This window comes from Odontesthes bonariensis, chromosome 6 (assembly GCF_027942865.1).
Source record: "Odontesthes bonariensis isolate fOdoBon6 chromosome 6, fOdoBon6.hap1, whole genome shotgun sequence".
Taxonomy (NCBI): Eukaryota; Metazoa; Chordata; class Actinopteri; order Atheriniformes; family Atherinopsidae; genus Odontesthes; species Odontesthes bonariensis.
The window spans coordinates 22,289,735-22,311,059 of NC_134511.1; the positions used below are offsets into that span (position 1 = coordinate 22,289,735).

Consider the following 21,325-nt stretch of genomic DNA (forward strand, 5'->3'; position numbering starts at 1 on the left):
TTAATCCCCTGTAAGATTTTTGATCACTTGACATTAGTCCATATAGATTTTATTGCTATCAGGTTTTAAGTGAAATGTACACGTGGCTTGTAAAGTTATGTGAAAAATAGCAAGTATCTTGGTTGAACTCTGAACTGGACCTGCACATGAGAGGTCACCCCATCTTGTTATACAATGACCTCTTATCCTGTGTGTTCACTGTTTATACAGCAAACAAAGCCATATGTCACTCTTAAAGGTGTACCTCTCTATATTTGCACAATTCCTTTCTGAAATGTGTATCTTTAATCGATAGGTCACAGGCATTAAGATAACAGACAAACAGGGTCTGAGATGTCCCTGCTTTCAGCCAAAATAACTGTCAACTGTTTATGTTTACCAATTCAGCTCTGTGTTTTATGGCATATCTATTAGATACTCCATTACTTATCTATTAGAAAACCATGGCATCTTTGGGTAAATAAAAATGTCATTAGTGTTACGTATAAAATGCATTTTTAGAAGACTCAAACTAATTGGAAGAGAAGGCTGCCAAGCACATGGAAGTAAAGCAGGCAGATACAAAACTGACTGATGCTGCCACCTGCTGAGGACATGATGTGAAGCACTGGTGTCTACTGAAACTGACTGAGTGTCTGTCTGTATCCCAAAATTATGTTTTTTTCCCCCTTACAATGAATATTTCGGAATAGAAATAATCAGAACATGAGATATTTAACCAGTTGTTTTTTGATGTGTACATCACTTTATATGGAAACTTTTGCTTTCAAAAAATATTACAGTATCAAAAATAAATGTCTCTCAACAACTCAAAATAAATACGAATACTGAAAAATACAAAACACAGTCATCACATTAACATGTTATGGCTTAATTTACTAAATAACAAAACTTATTTCTCATTTTTCTAAACTCGGCGTTAGGCTGCTTCTCCAATTACAGGATTTCATCAAAAAAGATTTTCATTTTCTGTATAAAAACTAGAACTTTGTTAACAAAGGAAACACACCACTTATTCAGATGAGCGAAAAAAACAAAAACAAAAAGGGTTTCCTGGGCTCTCTGTCAAAGAGTTCCCTCTGAATCTAACAATTAAAAAGCAACAACATGATGTCAAATGTCCTGTCAAATCGAACTTGTACAATGGGTTCCAGTGGTGTGACAAGAGTTTTTCAACTGCAGTCCAGGGTGGGAAAACGGAATAAACAGAATAAAAAAACGTCTCTTTTACAATGAAAAGATGGCTTGATTGTAGGTCATCTCTGCCAACAGCCACTGTGCAGGATAGCACAAGCCTCTTTATGCCCCTACCAGACAACCGTGTTAAGGTTTCGGAGGAGCCCAGAACTTCAAAATGCAACGTTGCCCTTCTTTGTGTGCAGGCCCTGCGTCATTACGATCTGCTGTTTGACAACATAAGTCAGCTTTTGTCTCGTCTTTTGTCAATTTCCTTTTGAAGTCGAACCTCTAGAGCTGCCCTCATGGCTGGATCCAGTGCGTTCTTCGCTGCGACACGTTCAACCACCTTCTCAGGTTTATCCCCCTTTAAAAAAAAAAACAAGAAGGGAATTAAAACTGATGTAGAGATCAGAGAGACAGAACTTTAATGGGACACAGGAGTGCGCATCAACCTTGTGTACAAGGAAAGACGTAATGGCACCAGAGTCCGCCTGATAGTCAAGCCAGAACAGTTCAGTCCCATGGGTTTCAGTCTCTGTGCTTGACCCACTTTCATTCGACTCCTCAGCATCAGCACCAGCCCCTGGCTCTGAACCGTCTGGAAAAGTAGCACACACAAATATCACCTTTCCTCAAGTCGATTCCAGCACTTTCACCGGAAAACCTCGAAAGAATCATGTCAATCTTACGTCTTTGCCGAGGATGGTACACTTGGATGTCAGGTCGACGAGGTTTTCTTGGGGTTGTGGTGTGCCTCCGCCGCTGAAGCTCTTTGGCTTGCTTCACCTCTTTATCATAATCATCTCTTGAAAAGACAACACATCAATATTTCGTTATTGTGTGTTAAAATAAAAGCGTTAAAAAAGAGAGTTGGTAGGTTGATCATCAAGCTGCCACTCTAACCCAGTCTAATTCTACTTTTGAATGAAGGCCTAAATTGTTTTAAATACAATTTGCTTAAAATGCAACAAAAATAAAATAAAAATAATTCTGTAACATAATTTGTCTGTGCCCTACATACAGTGTCAGTGAAGAACGAGGTTGTTCTATTTTTGTTTTTATAGTTGCACACTATATTCTTCTGATGATCTGACAACATCATAAAACAGTGAAAGATCACCAAAACACGAGGATTACATTATTAAATTATTTTTTAATTGCATTCAGCCACAGTTGTCTCAGACCATGGCTAATTTTAGCCAACAGGCCTGCGCGACCATGCATTATGTTTTGTTTTTGACGTTAAAGTGTTTGTTTTTATTACTGCCCATCATGCTTCCTTCCCCTTCAGCCACTTATAATTAACACATGATAGGATCTCTTGATTTTTTGGCTGCTGTTTTTAACCCGCCAGTCTTGTTACATTACCTACTAGCATTAGCTAGCAGTGGTAAAGGAAATCACCTAGCAATCTGGTTCCTCCGGATATGGTGCAGGAAGCCGTGTTTCATATCCAACCGGCCTCCAGGTTTGTATTTCAGATCGTTTTCCTCTTCATCCCTCAAAATATCCATTTCAGTTTCTTTAAAATAGCAGTATTTATGGAGAGATAATTCCAGCAAGTCCCAAACACTGCACTGACAAAAAGCTAAATAGCTAGCTAATGGTAAGATGTTGTCCATCTATAACATTCCCGGAGGTTAGTCAAATTTAAAACTAACAAAAAACTGTAAATACGTTCAAATGTATTGTTTACTATAACATTTCCATGATAAACACAGTGATATATATTCAAATCTGCCATTAATTAATTGTTTCTGACTGGTATCTGCTCAGGGGTAAATATATTGTAATGACTGGCTGTCAAACTCCGAGTTAGGTCTTAGTGTGCTCCTCGGGTTACTACGACGCACAACCACCGCGAGTTTCGAGGGACCCCGTCAGAGCCATTCATCTCTCCCAAATAACTTGAAGTTTTGTCCTCCCTCTATATTCTTTTGATATTAAAATCTCAATCTAAAAACTGCGATGATTTCTCTTAAGCGAGAAAGGGATGTTGAGTTGGACGACGATGATGACGATAATGAAAGTAAGGTTATTTATTTTTTTTTATCTCTGCGTTGGGTTAGCCAGTCTCGTAAAGTTGCTAACTGTCAGTGCGTTTGATTTTGTATACGGAGTAGTCCGGTCACACGCTGGCGGGTTGAATTATATCCCCGTTAGTTACCTAAAAATGCACCGCTTTTTCAAGGATATGCTTGAGGTTAAAGCAATCACCCCTTACCACTACAGACGTTACGCTTGCTAGCATGTTTAGCTAGTGAACTCGTACTTAATTGTTGACTGTTTAGTCATGAATCTCTTGTTGTTGCAGTGAAAGCCAAAAAAGTACGAGGACGTGTTGTAGAAGACCGCAGAAGCCGTCACTGCCCTTATCTTGACACAATAAACAGGCAAGAGTTGAATGTGTATAGCTAATGTTAGCAACAAATTTTAGTTAGCTCTGTCCCCGTCCGCCGCTAACTGTATATTTTTTCTCCTGCAGGAGTGTGCTGGACTTTGACTTTGAGAAGCTCTGTTCCATCTCACTTTCCCACATTAATGTGTATGCCTGTCTCATATGTGGGAAATACTTTCAAGGTAGGCAAACAATTAGAAATTTATAGCAGGGATTAAACATGTTGATGTACGTGGTCTGAGTCGTGTTTTTTTTCCCCCTTGTAGGCAGAGGTCTGAAGTCTCACGCATACACTCACAGTGTACAGTTTACCCACCATGTGTTCCTCAACTTACACACACTCAAGTTTTACTGTCTGCCAGATAACTATGAGATTATTGATTCATCGCTGGAAGACATCACGGTGAGTAATGAAATGGTGTTATATCCTTATAGTGTCATATTATGCTAGGGCAAACCCGGAATTAATGTATCCATTCAGCAGTTCTTGTATTTACAGAAACGATATGTTAGGGAGTGGGGTTGTTGCTTTTTAAGTAGGATTTTGTGTGTTCAACTCTGCATATTTTCTGAAATATATGTTTTTGGTGTTACAAAAACAAGCTGTCTCTACAAATGCAAAAAAAATTCAAAAGTCCTGGCATTTAGGATCATCATCAGCCCAACCATAATGACTGAAAATGAAACTTGATTATTTTTTTTATTTGTGGAATATGTCCCCTATCCGACATTAAAAAAAGGGAGTGACGAGAATTACTTGACCATGCTGGCGACTGAGGATCTCGACAACTTAAAATCTTAGTTTTCACTAATGCACATTTCTACATGCAATGTAGGAACGTTCCTGCTTTTGTTGTAATTTGCCAATCATAAATGATACTTTGGGGTGGTGCTAGAGTTTGGCATTATCTTTCTTCTTGCTCTCCTTACACATTTCCCGCAGTCTTTCTTAAATGTGCAGCCATTTCTTATGATCAAAGTCTGCTGTCAGAACTTTCTGCTTTAAAAATGTATCTCTAGAAGATTCAAAGTCAAAAATATTGATAAATTAGATTTTTGTGTTTCCAAACTTTAGTTTTATGTTATTAACTCGTAATGCCTCTTCTTCTCCAGTACGTGTTGAAGCCAACTTTTACCCAGCAGCACATCGGAGGACTGGACAAGCAAGGTAAACTGTACAGAGCTTATGATGGTACAACTTACCTCCCCGGCATTGTCGGGCTCAACAACATCAAAGCCAACGACTATGCCAACGTGGTGTTACAGGTAAGAAAATGTGGCGCTGTAGATCTCTTTGTGACTCTGACATAAGCTCAAATAATATGAAAGTTTTCATATTTGCCTGCTCTGTCCAGGCTTTTTCAAATGTCCCACCTTTGCGAAACTACTTCCTGGAGGAGGAAAACTACAGAGGAATCCGCAGGCCGCCGGGGGACATTATGTTTCTCCTGGTGCAGAGGTTTGGAGAGCTAATGCGCAAACTTTGGAATCCGAGAAACTTCAAGGCCCACGTGTCTCCTCATGAGATGCTGCAGGCTGTAGTGCTGTGCAGTAAGAAGAACTTCCAAATTACCAAACAAGGTAATTCTTTAGAGAGCCTAAACTGTACTCATCGACCTCAGAGAGGCTTTGAACACTCGCTGTTGTTCGGAGATGAGTTTGTGTGGCTGATTTATTGTTTTTCTGATCTGCAGGCGATGCTGTAGACTTCATGACGTGGTTCCTAAATGCTCTGCATGGTGCTCTCGGAGGAACAAAGAAGAAGCCTTGTGAGTGGAAAAGAGTCAAAGGGGGTTTGGCTTCAAGTTTTCAATTTGTAATTCATGCCTAAAAGTGCAGTGGTGCAGAAGTACTTTAAAGTATATTAAACTTTAAATTGCTTAATGCAAGTATTAACGATAAATAATTTTTGTGTTTTTTCTTTCTCTGAGAATGAATTCAAATGGCATGACTTGATGTGACTGTTACATATGATTTTGCATGAGTTAACCTGCCCTTCCTTACTTTTCTCTCTGCCCTCATAGCAATCATTACGAAAGCATTTCAGGGCTCCATGCGGATCTTCTCCAAGAAACTTCCACATCCAGATTTGGTGAGTTTCTCATGCTTGTTGGAAAAGTATTCTTCAACGCTTTGAGTAATAAAATATCTAAAATATCTAAAAATATGTCACTTGGCGAGAGGCGGGTACACCCTGGAAAGGTCGCCAGTCCATCATACGGCCACCCAGAGACAAGCGAGACGCACAACCATGCATGATCATAGGGTCAATTTAGAGTCACCAATTAACCTAACATGCATGTTTTTGGATGGTGGGAGGAAGCTGGAGTACCTGTACCTGTAGTGAACCCACGCATACACAGGGAGAACATTCAAACTCCACACAGAAAGGCCCCAGTCGGGAATCAAATCTGGAACTCTTGCTGTGAGGTGACGATGCTAACCACCACCACACAAGCGTGCAGCTCCAAATTAAAATATGCAGAATTAAAGATTTAAAAAAAATAAAAATAATGGAAAACCCATCATCAACTTACTGTGAATTATATAATTTCAGATTTCTGCTGAAATATGTGTACACGATTTGTTATTTATTTTCTAAAGAATCAGGGTTTTTCATAACTTTCTAGCTACCTGAGGAAAAAGAGGCCTTGCTTGAGACAGAGGAGTACCAGGAGCAGATGTCCGAGTCTACCTTCCTGTTTCTGACCCTTGACCTGCCAACGGCTCCCTTGTACAAGGATGAGAAAGAGCAGCTTATTATCCCACAGGTCCCGCTCTTCAACATCCTGGGCAAGTTCAACGGCAGCACAGAGAAGGTATCGAATCATTCACTGACTTTCATAGCTAAATCCAAAAAAAGAAGGCAGACGTGCTTGTTTCAGCTCCAGTACTGTAATGCATTTCTCTTTATCATGATGAATGCACTGTAACATTTTGACATTCATTCAAAGCCAAAAATGGTGTAAAAAAAAAAAAAAAAGTTATTAATGCCAATGTATTTTTGCTCTTTGCTCTGTACATTCAGGAATACAAAACCTACAAAGAGAATTTTCTCAAAAGGTTCCAGTTGACCAAACTGCCTCCTTACCTCGTCTTTTGCATCAAAAGATTCACCAAGAACAACTTCTTTGTGGAAAAGAACCCAACTATTGTCAACTTCCCGATCACGTAAGAGCTATTCTAAATGTGTATATATATTCTATAGACTTTGTACAAGCTAATGTTCAATCATCTCTAATTGCCAAGAAGTGCAAGTTGATAATATCGTTGATTAATGTTTATGGTTGCTGTATCTTGTCCCATGAGTAAGTGTTGGGTCTTTCATGTTGCTATTTTGTATTTACTTGAACAGGAATGTAGACCTTCGTGAGTACCTGACAGAAGAGGCTCAAACTACAGAGAAGAACACGACTTATGACCTTGTTGCTAACGTGGTGCATGATGGGAAACCCACAGAAGGAGCGTACAGAATACACGTTCTTCATCATGTGAGTTGTCTCTGTCGAATTTTTTTTCGGCTCAAAAAGAGAAAACGGGGGCCATTATTATTTTTCTGAATTTTCCTAAAATCACAAATTCACATGGTTCTGTTTTATTTTTTTTATATATAAAAAAAAAACAGGGAACAGGGAAGTGGTACGAGATGCAAGACCTGCAGGTGATTGACATTCTACCCCAGATGATCACACTGTCGGAGGCGTACATCCAGGTAGTCCCACTCGGCTCAGTTTATGTTGTCAAAGTATACATGTTCCCGACCCTGTAGTTTGCTGTGAATCTTTCACAACACACGTGGATAATTCACTGTTTTTCTGTTTTCTAAAGGCAGTAAAAGAGACATTTTCATGGCCATGTGTAGCTTCAGTGTATCATGACTAGATTTCTTCAGTTTGTCTTGTTATTCGGACTCTACCAGGATAAAATTTGCAAATAAGAAACCAGAAATCGTTTTCTCCCATCTTTGATTTCATTCTCACTCTGGAAGCAGCCTTTTTAATGCCCTGAAACTTTAAACAATTATTAACAGTCATTTTATTATTGTATGTAATTAACAGGAGTAGTTGAACATGTCGTCACATCCTCCATGTAAAACTGTATTTGCTGTCTTAGGATTAATGGCTAATGGTTACCTTTGTTGCTCTGAGCACATCCCCAACATCCAGCTGGAAAATGTTGTAAGATGGTCTGTGAATAAGTATTTCTCTGGTCTTAGCATGCACCAGTGATGTCTCGAAGCTTACATCCTCTTGGAAGTGTTCTCATAAATCTATGGATATTGCTGGTCTGAACCAATGCTTTTGGTGATCCAGACCAGTGTAAAACTTAGCTTGTTTTCGTAGTCTGAGCGACTGTTGAAAACTGCAGTAAACAAAACACTTAGCTTGTCCATTCATTAGTTGTTGCTGTAAGATGTTTTAGCACATGTGCTCTACTTTGGGCTACATTAAGACAGTTTACACCTGTTAACCACCACTTTCGTGTTTGGAAGTGGAAACAAACTCCATCATAGATGGCTTCTACAGTAAATCTGGGAGAGAAAAAAAAAGTTTCTTTGGGAAGGATTTTCTACTAATGTTTCATTATTTGATTTAAAGCCTCGAATAGGCTTTCCCTCATACGTTTAAAGGCAGAAATGTTAGTGTGATCAATAAATCTCCATGCCGTTGGGGTTGAAAATCTAACACGTACTTATTGATCTGCTAATTCTAAATATTTTTTTCCATCTCTCACAGATTTGGAAGAGACAAGAGAGTGATGACACAAACAACCACACGGGGGCATAAGTGAGGCGGGATATTTCTCATTGGATGGCCAGAAGTTTTGTCATTTTGGAAATAAACTGTGTATTTAAGTGATTATGGGGAAAAATAGAATATGGGATGGCATTAAGAGGACATTCGTCTTGGCTACAAGAAAGCAAAGAAATGTAACCATCTCCCATGTTTGTTAGTTTATTTCAACAGTTTTATCTTTTTACCAAATGGAGGTTTCTAAATAAATCAGCTCCAGGACACGTCTTTGTCTGTGTGGTCAGTTTCAACAGCACACCTTTTATTTTAATCATCAGATTTTTATTTGTATGAGTCATTCGTACTAGGAAATATCATCGGAAGAACAGTGATGTGGTAGTGGAGGGAGTCAGTCATCCAAATTGCAGGTAATACACATTGAAAGCTCTTTTTGTGGCAGACTGGGACAAAGTGCCATTTTGTTTTTACATTCATAATGATATAGCTGTAGCGATATACAGAGTAACACTGCTCACTGAACTGAAACCATACAGAAACGGATGTTTTAGACTGAATCCCAGCCTCAGTCTCCGGGCACGTCATGCAAACAGAAATATTTCTTAACATTTATGGCTACTTTATTGAAATGGTTTGTACCACAGTTAATCAGTGCATTACATTTAACAGTTGGTCAAGTAGGCCAACGTGTACAGTCTCAGAGCTGCAGCATCTCTGGCAGGGTTCTTCTTTAATTCGTCTTCCACATGTATTTCTCACAGAAGACCTGATTCTGTTTAAATAAAACACAGAAACAGGATGTGAAACCAGTTGTACAGAATCACAGTCATTTTCCAAACAGCTGCCTTGTGCACAAGAAAAAAGACAACTTTGCTTAAATTGTATGTAGGTTAGTTCTTTTTTTCCTTGCAATCTTATCAGTTTTATTCTGTTGGTAACAAAGACGCCATTATGTTGCTTGTAATAGCAATATTGACATTAGCTCTGACTTTCGGGTCGTGTACCTGACAATACTTGCCTGTATATAAAACTTGGTATTACTAATAACTAAACACAGACGACAATCCTGAATCAGTTACCAAATGATCTACAAAACAGAAGCTTGATGCAGTTAACAGAAAAAACAGTTTCCTGTAGAAGAGGAGCACCTGGCTCATGTTTGATGGCTGTGAAACCTCTCCCTCAGGTGGGAGTAACTTACGCCAAAACAATATATATGTCGTATATTTGCTTTTCTTTTTTCAGATGACGACTGTTCGGCTCTTTACGATAATCACTTAAATTAGAAATGATGAATTCCACCTACACCACACTTCTGAGCAGTTTTCATGTCTTTGCACCAGTAGCTTGGCCCCCAGGTACAAGGATTCTTTCCCAACGGCTCCAGCTTCTTTGCAGAAACGCACAGGTCAACTCTCTGCAGGACAGATGACACAAAAGATCCTGAGAATATGAGCAACACCAGAGGGTGGGGACGACGACATTTATGTAAGCGTCCTGATTTCAACCATGAGGTTTGTCTTGTGCCAATAATTAGAAGTTGGCCACTTTCTGCATGACTACTTGATTCAGAGGAACCCAGTCTAGTGGAACAGCGATACAGTATGATGACTCGCAGATATAAAGGTTTACATTTTCTCCCTTGAGAGAAATTATATATTCCACCTTAAGCTTATTCTTACGTCGCAAACATGAGGAACATCCATCTGGTTTCCCAAAACCCTCAGCAGCTGAGACCCGTAGATTCTGGTGAAAGCGTCACACTGGGAAAAAAAACAAAAAAAAAAACTGTCTGATCCAAGTTGCTCACATTACAAACCTGAACGCTAAAAGCAGTAAACAAGGGAGGGTAGCATTGATTGATTAGTTATGAAGAAACAAATAAATATACATATGTGTGTGTCATGTGTAAAGGCTTAAAGCCTGACCTTGGGGATGGCATTTGGGTGATTGATGCACACAGACTGGAGGAAGGCTGACGTCTGAGGCCGAGTTGAGTTGAGTCCCAGGTGCAAGCGGCTCAGAACAGCCAGCGTTCGGCATGACTCGCAGTCCGAGGGGAGGAGCACCTCTGTGAAGCCAGGAGAGAGCGTAGATCAGGCGTAACCCTTAAATTCTGATCAAGTTTATTAATACCTGCAAGGTGCAAAAACAGGGGGCAAGTAGTTCAGCAGGGCACAATCGCCATGGTAACATGACTGACCCTTCAGTTGTCAAATGATTTCTCAGACAACCTAAAGATTGGGTACTTTGTCCAAACACGAAGTCTGGTGTCAACACGAGACACAGTCTCTGAGATATGATCTCACTTGCTGTTTGGTGTGGTGGAAAATTTTTTGTTTGTTTTTCGAAAGAATCTAAATCCAATCTGTTCATTTTTGTGTCTCAGCATCATCGGGGCCTATTCTTCCTGAAGAATGGAGACGAACCTTCTATAAAATCAAACTTGGATTACTTAGGTTAACAAATTGACACGTCTTGGGTTTGGTTGTTACGAGACAAGAATAATTTGTTTAAGACCATGACATCCACAATTATTAGGCAATATGCAGTATACCGACACAAAGCCATAAAGTTAGAGTTCTAAGTCCAAAATCCAAATCTGGTTCTGATATGTCAGAGCGTTGCAGGCTTACGAGCAGGTTTCCTGTCTGACACCTTTTTTTTCTTTTTAAACTTATTTTGATTTGTGGTGACAGGCTTTCCAAAATTTAAAAAAATCACTTATTTAAACTCAAAACAAGCAATTCGATTATGTTTTCTTTTTTAAGTTTGGGCTCATGGTTCAAAAGTCATGTAAAGGAACTTCCGCTACCATGCTTTAGAGGAGGACACAAAACTTGGAGGAATCAGGAATCGGAGGCCAAATTTGAAAATATACCACCATATGGTTCTGGGTATTCCGTTTGGCAGAACCAAGAAAAGAAAAAACACTTAGGCACACCTTGCTGCTTGACCCATAGATAAAGACGTAACTAACCTGGAACAGGCTGCTCTGCAAACAAACAGAGGTGCAAAAGCATGCAAATCGTATGAGGTGCAGCTGACGATAAAAGGAATTCGACGATCTCTGCGCCATATTTGTCGACAAAGTCATCACACTGGTCCTTGTAGCTTTTAGGCAGAAGCACACAGACCTCTTCAATGAGCTTCTTTAAAGTGTCCTGCAGGGAAAGAGGGCGAGGAGAGTGACTTTTACACCAAGTGAAGGTTGTTATGGATATATGTGTGTCTGGATCAATGGAAACGCGATCCGAGGAAATATTCACCTCAGTCATGTTTTTGGGCAACAGCGTCTCCAGCTTCTTGATGAAGACCAAACAAAGGGAGCAAACTGGGTTGAACAGCTCCTAAAAAGAGGAACAGGTTACACGAGTTTCATACACTTTATCCAGATCAAAGTTTCACTTCTGCCGCCATTTCATATTCAACATCTGCTTTCTCATACTGACTCCGGTCTTGGCAGCACCGAGTGCAGAACTGGACGCGTCTTCGTTGGTGACGCGATGGGAAAGTTTCAGCAGTTTCTCGTCCTTGTGGGAAGCACATAGCCCAAAAACCTCGCAGATCTCCTCTGGTTTCTACAAAAACACATTATCTTTAAAATCAAGTTTCCTCTGAAGGTCGGAGTGACCTAAAAAAAAAAAAAAAAAAAAAAAAAAAAGGGGGTTAAACTCACCAGGTGACCGGGTGTTTGCTGCAGGACTTTCGGCAGGTACATCTTCACCTGTGACTCGCACTCTGATGACTGTTCTCTTGGGAGGCGCTGGCACAAAGCGTGCAAGGTTTCATACACAGTCACCTGAAAGCACAGTAGTGGTGTCTTTTGGCAGGGCTTCATTCGGGGAAACAGGCAAATAGCTTGATGACCCTAAATATATATAGATTTTTTTTTAAAAGTTGAATTTTATTGCCGCTTAAAAATCAGCAATTCCTCTAACTCATTTGCTTAGAAGGGAGAAAAGCCTTTATTAGACAGGTTTGCATTGTTATAACGTTACACAGATCTGGTGTGATGTGGCTGCCAGTTTCCCTGTAAAACAGCTCCACAAACCCAGCTTTGTACTAAAGTAAAAACTGTGCCTTCCCTTACCTTAGTGTCACTGCTGGAAATCATGTTAGCGGACAGACGGATGATCTGGCTGCATTCAGGACAGATGTCCATTGTCTGATATGTAGAAACCGATGTGAGACAACCCGTTTCCAATTTACAGCCATTTGTTCATTAAAAAAACAAAACAAAAGCAAGACTTGTCAGCGTTTTATAATATGGTTTGCAAAGAGTACGAAATATCACTTATGTCACCTAAAGGCTTACCAAAGATTCCTGCCTGATAACTGAGAAAGGGTCAATAATAAATCCGGAGTCTCCTTCAGTGAAAACACACAGAGAAAGACAGCTAAGTACAACACAGAGCAATAAACAGAGATCTGAAACAAATGAACATTTTCAGTAATTGTTAGACTATAGATACACTATTCCAGCAGAGATTGATCACGGGAGAATTAATGGCGACCGGTCAGTTGCCAGTGAGATGCAGACATAGAACCGCTCGTTTTTCTTACCAGGCAACAGAGACACGGCGAAGATCACCAGCAAAACCCCCGAGGATGACATGGTTTGTGGGAGCTCAGGACGGAATGAAGCGCAGATGATTTCCCCTACAAAGACATCAGCGCTGTTGTTTGGGTCGCACCGGAAATCCAGCCCGTCAGTCTCACCCTATTACAACTGTATGTTTGATGCGCAGGCGCTGTTGCCAGAAATGAAAAAGCAACAACAAATGATTCATTCGTGGTGGCCTCCAACTCTATCTGTAGTGTGAAGCAAACACATGTCACGTGGATGATAAATTGCAGAACTCGCATGAATATGAACGTGTGTATGGATGATGCGATCGCATTTTTTTTTATCTGCACCTGTTTAGGGGCAACGCACAAAATGCATTTTTCAGCAAAATAAAAAAAGCTAGTTTGGAAGCAATATGAACCAAACGTAGGTCCTTGTTTTATGGAGGTTTTTCTGTGCCATCACAGTTTGAATACGAATTTGTAATATCGATTTTTTACAGCATCAAAATCAGACTCTGAATTTGAAAAACTAACAGTGGAAAAAAAAATTCAGTGGAAAAAAAATTCAACTTCAAAAAATTCAGTGGAAAAAGAACCAGACTCAACATCCGGGTAAACAGGGAGAAGCAATCGATCCCTGTCTCAATTCATCAGATCAGCTCAATAGATATTGAGTAATGTCTATTACTCAATTTTATTAACACAAATGGCAAATAAAGTAAACTCACTCACCGAAGCACCATCACCCGCGTTGGTGGACATGGCTGATCTGTCCAATGAAGCGTAACTTGATTGGCTGCCGTTGGATGAATTGAGACAGGGATCGATTGCTTCTCCCTGTTTACCCGGATGTTGAGTCTGGTTCTTTTTCCACTGAATTTTTGGAAGCTGAATTTTTTTAAGTTGAATTTTTTTCCAACTGAATTTTTTTTTACACTGTTGGTTTTTCAAATTCAGAGTCTGATTTTGATGCTGTAAAAATTTGATATTAGAAATTCGCATTCAAACTCTGATGGCACAGAATGAAGACCCCTCATAATCCCACTGGCTAATTGGGCTTGGGACGCAAGCTCAGAACTGATCACCCTGCAGCTGGCCGCCTCTGGAGAGGGTGTATAGTGTTGAAGGCCGAAACACCCCATGACCCAGAGGTACACTACTGACGATGCGTAACCGCAAATTCCTTCTCCCCCAAGTTCACCCACCTCCACCAACAATTCCTCAAAAAGCCTCCTCCTCAACTGCCTCGTACACTCAACACCCTTCAAGTCGACTGTTGTGTCACGAGCCTTCATTTCTCCTTCAAGTCCACCATCCGCCATTCACCTATTGTCAACTTAGCATATGTGTTCGCCAGTGGTGTAGTCTACCTTTTTGAGGTGGGTATACTGTATAGTTGGCCAGTCATAGGCCCGTGGTACCAAACTAGGGGTCGGGACTCGGGACCCCTTGGGACCAATAGTAGCCCCTTAATGCACGCCGTACCTCCAGTGGCGCGCTGTTATAGTCATTGAAAAGTTAAGTACCATAGTACTACAATACTATGACATAACACAGGGCTTTTAATAATGCACTACAACTTGGTCATTGCCATTCTGGTAACAGCACATTTATAATGCTGTCTTAACATGTTAAGGGACAAACATGTTTGTGGGGTCGCAGCTTTGCACTTACCTGCCCCTTGCATGCATGAGGGACAGCATAAACTCACTTTGATTGTGTGGACTGTGTGCTGTGTATCTCAGTGGCAATGGGACTCCCTGTGACACTTAATCTTTGTACTCATCCCTCATAGAGCGAGGCCTAACAGAGTGATTGTTTTAAAGCAGCAGAACACCATCACATCTTGAGACAGGTTGTTTATATATATATATATATATATATATATATATATATATATATATATATATATATATATATATATATATATATATATATATATATATATACACACAAGGGCTGTCAGAATTAATTAATTGTAATATATATATGTGTATTACATTAGTTTATATATGTAATATACATAAAAAATATATATATACACACACATCCATTTTAGTTTTCCACCTTCCACTCCTATAGGGGGCGCTGTTGTGCGTTAGAGAATCACCGCTTTCAACTAATACAAAGAAGAAGAGTTTCAATGGGACGTTATTGTCAAACAACTGATAGTGAATCTCTGGGAGATTGACTGACTGCCGCAATTTCCGAATGAATGCTATTCTGAAGTGTTGTCGTTGTATTGTTAAATTATAACAAGGCTTCCATGAGAAGTGGTAGTTGATGAAACGTGGCTGTGCTATTCTAAATGTTAAAAAAAAGAATTTTAGGTGGGTATACTGAGCATTTTAGGTGGGTATACGGAAATCCACCAAAAAAAGAGGTGGGTACGCCGTATACCTGCGTTCAACGTAGACTACACACAGGAATATTTACACCTCATTCGGTGTATTCTGGAAACACGGTTCTGCACTACTCAGGTGTGGGTATAACCCGGTGAAAAATAAACGTGCTATGTTAAATGTGAGCTGACTTGACTGTAATTGCAGCCAGACTAATTCTTAGTATCTTTTAAGGGGAGTAATGATTAGTTAACATGAAGTTTACTATCGTGGAATAACTAGTTGTGTGCTGAGTATCTTTTAAAATACAATTTAAAATTGTAGAAACGCAGAATTAGAAGTAATTAGTAAGTAAAAAAGTACTTTATCACTTTTGTGTGTGACTGGAAGAATTCAAAGTTTACTTAGTGCATGGCTGTATATGTCCTAATTTGCATGCTTGATTAGTAAAATGAAGCTTGCTTACTTTGTTCTATCAGTTTACAGATATTTGCCACTGATATTAAGGGCAATGTGCCATTAAAATATTCTCAGTCATGCTTTTTGCACAGTTCCATTCATAAAATCTAATATTTAAAATAGGGCTGGGCGAGTTAACTCGTTATTATCGCGTTAACTCGCTAATTATTTAACCCCAATAAATATTTTATCGCGCATTAACGCATTTAAAAATAAATAAATAAATAAATAAATAAATATATATATATATATATATATATATATATATGTATATTTATTTATTTTATTATTTTAAAAGTCTGTTGCTGTCTGCTGCGGAACCGGAAAAGAACGTCATTGGCGGATCCACCAAACATGGAGAAGGGTACAGAACTTTTACTTGGCTATTTTCATTTTAAAGCAATACAATGTAACTTCTCAAAAAGCCCATTATGGAGCTCACCCTACAGGCTTGGAGGTAATGTACGGTTACACTGTCGTAAATACAACACCCTTTCGCTTTCACGTTTCACGTTTGTTGACGAACCGGCGAGGAGTCAGAAGGTGCAAGCTATGTCGACCGAGAAGGTAAGAGTAATCAAATGTACCTGGGAGCGTGAGAGGGGTCTATTTGTTTTTGCGGTAGGTGTGTCAGAAAGCAAGTCGAAGTACTTCCACTCAGCTCACGGGCTGCTCCCGGGCCGGTCCAGCAAAGTTACATAGCGCAGTTTTTCCAACTCAGACCCCCGAAGGGCATAGGAGACAGGCCAATCGTAATATTAAAACTCATTCTAGCCGCACAATTTTTTTCAAGCTGTTATTTTAAGGTAGAAATGTTACATAGTATTGCTTTAAAGTTCTTCCAGATGGCGGAGTCGACAGAACCAAAGTCATCTGTAAACACTGCCAAGTTGAATTGTCTTATCACCGTAGTAGTTCCAGTAGCTATACACTACTTTTGGATTAATTTTTGGATTTTGCGTACAAATGCGATTAATCGCGATTAATCAGGGAAATCATGTGATTAATTAGATTAAAAATTTTAATTGTTGCCCAGCCCTAATTTAAAAGTAACTTCCCAATATACTTTATCATGCTTGGACATTGTTTGTGGTGTTCCCCAGGGCTCAGTATTGGGGCCAAAATTGTTTATTTTGTATATAAATGATATATGTAAGGTCTCCAAGAGACTTAACTTTGTATTATTTGCTGATGACACAAACATCTTTGGTACGGGTGAAAATTTACGACAGCTGTTGCTTGAAATTAATCTAGAGTTATGTAAACTGAAAGAGTGGTTTAATATTAACAAGTTGTCGCTAAATTTAGATAAAACCAAGTTTATGTTATTCGGTAAGTGTAAAGAGAAGAGTGATTTACAAATAAAAATTGATAATATGACTGTGGAGAGAGTGACTGAAATCCGGTTTTTGGGAGTATTGATTCAAAATAAGATCTGTTGGAAACCTCATATAAAATATGTCCAATCTAAAATTGTAAGAAGTATTGCAGTTCTTTCTAATGCTAGAAAATATCTAAACTCCTCTGCCCTATATATTCTGTACTGTTCACTTATCTTACCTTATCTAAGTTACTGTGTGGAAGTTTGGGGCAACTCTTACAGAACGTCACTTCAACCATTATGCATATTATAGAAAAGAGCCATTCGTTTAGTTCACAAGGCTGATTTTTATTGTCATACCCACAATCTATTCATCCATTCTTATTTACTGAAACTCACTGATTTGGTAGAGTTTCAAACTGCACAGATTATGTATAAAGTCAGAAACAAAACATTGCCAGAAAATATTCAAAAATTATTTTCTGATAGAGTGGGGGGATATGACTATAGAGAAAACCTCAACTTCAGAACTTTGAAGGCTCGAACAACAATGAAAAGAATGTGCATTTCTGGTGTTGGTGTGAAGATCTGGAATAAACTCGCTAAAGAGCTGAAGCATAGTCCAAGCATGAGATATTTTAAGAAAGGTCTCAAAATGGTTATTATTCAAAGGTATAAGGAAGAACATGGGGGATGATCCTGGCTGGGAATTAAAACTCTATGTATGATTTCAGCAAGTGTGTGCAGGTCTGTGCATGTGTGGGTAAATGTATATAGGTCTGTAAATAGTTGTGTATTATTTTTGTATATAAGCAGATAGGTGTGTATATGGGTGTATGTATGTATATGTGTGTATAGGTGTATGTATATGTGAATATGTATATATGTATGTGTACATATATATATGTGTGTGTATGTAGTACTTTCATCTCTCTGTGAAATATAACTATAATTATTATTTCATGTTGTTAGAAAGGATATTGGAAACTGAAAATAATGTGATAAATTACTACTGGAAAAGGGGTATGATTATATAAGTTATACTTCATCATACTCCTTTTCAGACTCATAATCACCGATGTGATGTGTCTTCAAGAAATTTATTTATAATTTATTATGTACTTTGTGTTTGCTTTGCACAGACCGGTGAAATGTTTTGTCTGAAATAAATTACTATCATCATCATATCATCATCATCATTACAATAGGGAGGGCTGCAAGGTGGTGTGGTGGTTTAGCACTGTCGGGTTCCTGTTTGCACGTTCTCCCCATGTGTGCGGGGGTTCTCTCCAGGCACTCTGGCTTTCTCCCATGATGCAACCCCCCCCCCCCCCCCCCCCCTCTTTCAGTGATGCATAAACAGGGTTTACATGGTGCTGCCAGTATTTATTAATGTCATTTAACCTAAATTTCTAAGAGGTTTTTTTATGCATCTACAATGAATTATGAGCTTAGAAGACGACTTTGTTCTCTATTGAACCAGCTTGAAATAAATTGTATATTTACAGTATTCTGCAAAATGATAGCTAAATCTTTGAGAAAAGACTATGAAGACGCTGGTGGTACAGGTAAACCCAGGTGTACTTTGTTGTCCCATCTGTCAGAACTGTCCCAATCAGCTCTGTGTTATTCATCAGACTGAACAAACCTCAGACCAATCTCAAGTCTACGCTGAATGATTGCTGTACTTTGTTAAATGTCTTCTTGAACTCGAATGAAACAGCGCCTGTGTCACATGCGGGATCTTTGCATGCTATCAGATAAAACCATTCCCTTGATAACACTTTACTTGGTTGAACAAGGAAGCATTTTTATTCTTGGTTGCAATTTTGTGTCATTAACATTTAATCGGAGAGATGATTTGGTAATCATGATACAGCTGTGTGCATTATGAGTGGTAAAGCTGATCTTGTGCTTTCAGGAAGGCTTCTTGCTGCATTCTAAAGCATCCTGATAAACAAGTAGCTGTCTTGGGGAAAGCTGCTACTGGCGTATGTGATAGAAATTAACTATAAACCTGTATCTTGCTATTAATATTTTAATATTTTCTTATATTAAGACTTTTTTAATTCAGTGTTTACTGTTTACTTTTCTTTTTACTGTGTTGTTAGGGAGACCGAGAGTCACGAAATTTCCAATCCGAATATGTCTGAGTATGTATTACAGAATTGTCAATAAAGCTGACTTTGAATTTGACTTTAGAAAAATATTTCTCACTTATAATATATACGTCATCCTAACATTATCACAATGTAAACAGCACAAACGTGCAGCCCTGCCTAATTCCCATCATTGTGCCAGAAAACCAAACTAGCAGGTTGTCAGTCATGCAACAGATTCTATGTACAGGAAAGAGTTTACAGGAGAAATCAGAAAGGACCAAGTATGAGGAAACACTGCAGACTTTCCTGTTCCATTTGCATTCCATTACCTTAGAAAAGCACCCACACAAGACAGCCCAGACACTGATGAAGCTGTGATGGCATGCACGCAATCACACACCTGAGCTTTTCTGAACTATTCCTGAACTATGGTTGTAAAAAAGAGATACCCAGTGATTCTACTGTCGCTCTCTTTAGAGAAGCCCTATCTGTCACTGTAAGTGAAAATACTGACTTAATTTCTGTAAATCTGGACTTATTACAACATTAGACTGTTTTTTTATTAACAATATGTTTATTGTTTTTAGAAAGAACATACAGTCACAGGGACACAACATTAAACTGTTACTACTAAACAGCGCTGTGTGCACATGATCCAGCGGCAGGGCTGACCAAACAATAATGCACAATATCTGCATTATTGAGCACTCCTCCAGTACCGCAGTCTGAACAGGAAGAGAAGATTTTTCCTCTTAAAAAAAAGATTTCACCCTGTTTGCCACAGTAGAGATACTGAAAAGATTCTCACACCTAAAAAATAATCTGTGCTCCTTCTAGCTGCTAACAGTGCTGAATCAGCCCGTCTTTAAAAAAAAAAAAGATAACGCTCGTGCTCATCACAGTGACTTTACGTCAGCTCAACAAAAAGGAAAAAAAAAAGCAGCATGGTGATCTTTTTAATGTTTTTTACATTCAGGGAGACTGAGATTTTAGTGACTTATCAGTTATTTTATTTCTATACTAGAAAAAACATTTAGCTTCAATTAGAAAAAAAGACTTGATATAGTACTTTCAGTCATTTCTGACACATTTCAGGAATGGAGTACCCTAAAGATAGTTTTTTAAAATTTTTTATCAGCAAGTAAATCACAACTTTGGCAAATTTTGAATAGGCTTTCATGTCAATCACAAATAGCACAATGGCTTTACATGGTTTTAATGGCAATTCAGGCATTAGTTTAGGCCGAATAGGAGTTTAGGGGCACTTGGATTTTACTGAAGTGATTGTCAATTGTTGTTGTTGATTGGCTTATTACTGTGAGGGCAAGGATTATACGATAACTATCAAAACATAAACGCTGTCCTGTGGTGGCCCTTGAGGGTCAATTACCATTTGCTTCCTGTACGTGCTCCAAAAACATTGTTGTCAGAAACGACCTTGCTCATCATGATAATGCTAATGACCATGTCATCAAATGACTGCAGCCAAGGGTTGCTGCTCATAAAAGACCAAGAACCCAATGTTTGAGAATGGTTTAGACACCCAAATTTTTCACATAATCAACAGCAAAGTCAGCATTTTGTCACCTTTAAAACATGGTCAAAGTTCTTCATTATTCATGAATTAATTCATGTTTTTATCACAAGTAAGGCAAGGCAAGGCAATTTTATTTATAGAGCACAATTCATACACAGGGCAATTCAAAGTGCTTCACAGCTACATAAAATCACAAGAAGGCAATAAAACCATTAAATTGAAATAAAAAATAAAAATAAAATAAAAATAATATAATAAAAACCCATTAAAATAATCATTAATTAATTAAAAAGTGAAGAGTGCAGATAAAATACTTTCAGGTGTCATATGCACAGCTAAATAGAACTGTTTTCAGCCTGGATTTAAACAATGTCAGAGTTGAGGCCTGTCTCACATCTTCTGGAAGACTGTTCCAGATTTTAGGGGCATAAAACTGAAACGCAGCCTCACCTTGTTTAGTCCTGACTCTGGGCACCAGCAGGAGATCCCTCCCTGAGGTTCTCAGAGCCCGAGTTGGTTCATATGGCTTTAACATGTCAGAGATGTACTTTGGCGCTTGACCATGAAGAGATTTGTACACAAGCAGAGCTGTTTTAAAGTCTATTCTCTGAGCGACAGGAAGCCAGTGCAGAGACCTGAGCACTGGACTAATATGGTCGTATTT

The 21,325-nt window shown here is 38.9% G+C and overlaps 3 protein-coding genes across 3 annotated transcripts; 1 reads left to right on the forward strand and 2 right to left on the reverse strand.

Moving 5' to 3' along the window:
* Positions 1–731: 731 nt before the first annotated feature.
* On the reverse strand, positions 732–3,133 carry c6h2orf68 (chromosome 6 C2orf68 homolog). Its single transcript, XM_075467946.1, has 4 exons — positions 2,584–3,133; positions 1,869–1,984; positions 1,632–1,777; positions 732–1,543 (listed from the first exon to the last, which is right to left on the reverse strand). The coding sequence occupies exons 1-4, from the start codon at positions 2,799–2,801 to the stop codon at positions 1,421–1,423; spliced, it is 603 nt and encodes a 200-aa protein (XP_075324061.1). The 5' UTR covers positions 2,802–3,133; the 3' UTR covers positions 732–1,420.
* On the forward strand, positions 3,018–8,594 carry usp39 (ubiquitin specific peptidase 39). The gene is made up of 13 exons (XM_075467944.1): positions 3,018–3,208; positions 3,494–3,572; positions 3,665–3,759; positions 3,844–3,980; positions 4,691–4,843; positions 4,933–5,158; positions 5,272–5,346; positions 5,602–5,669; positions 6,208–6,396; positions 6,606–6,748; positions 6,933–7,068; positions 7,203–7,289; positions 8,314–8,594. Exons 1-13 carry the CDS (start codon positions 3,148–3,150, stop codon positions 8,362–8,364), a joined length of 1,500 nt encoding a protein of 499 aa, XP_075324059.1. The 5' UTR covers positions 3,018–3,147; the 3' UTR covers positions 8,365–8,594.
* A 4-nt stretch (positions 8,595–8,598) lies between these two features.
* Positions 8,599–13,069, reverse strand: sftpbb (surfactant protein Bb). Its single transcript, XM_075467945.1, has 11 exons — positions 12,895–13,069; positions 12,647–12,699; positions 12,422–12,496; positions 12,008–12,130; positions 11,781–11,909; positions 11,598–11,678; positions 11,309–11,492; positions 10,257–10,399; positions 10,011–10,091; positions 9,635–9,745; positions 8,599–9,100 (listed from the first exon to the last, which is right to left on the reverse strand). Exons 1-11 carry the CDS (start codon positions 12,944–12,946, stop codon positions 9,059–9,061), a joined length of 1,074 nt encoding a protein of 357 aa, XP_075324060.1. The 5' UTR covers positions 12,947–13,069; the 3' UTR covers positions 8,599–9,058.
* Positions 13,070–21,325: the final 8,256 nt, after the last annotated feature.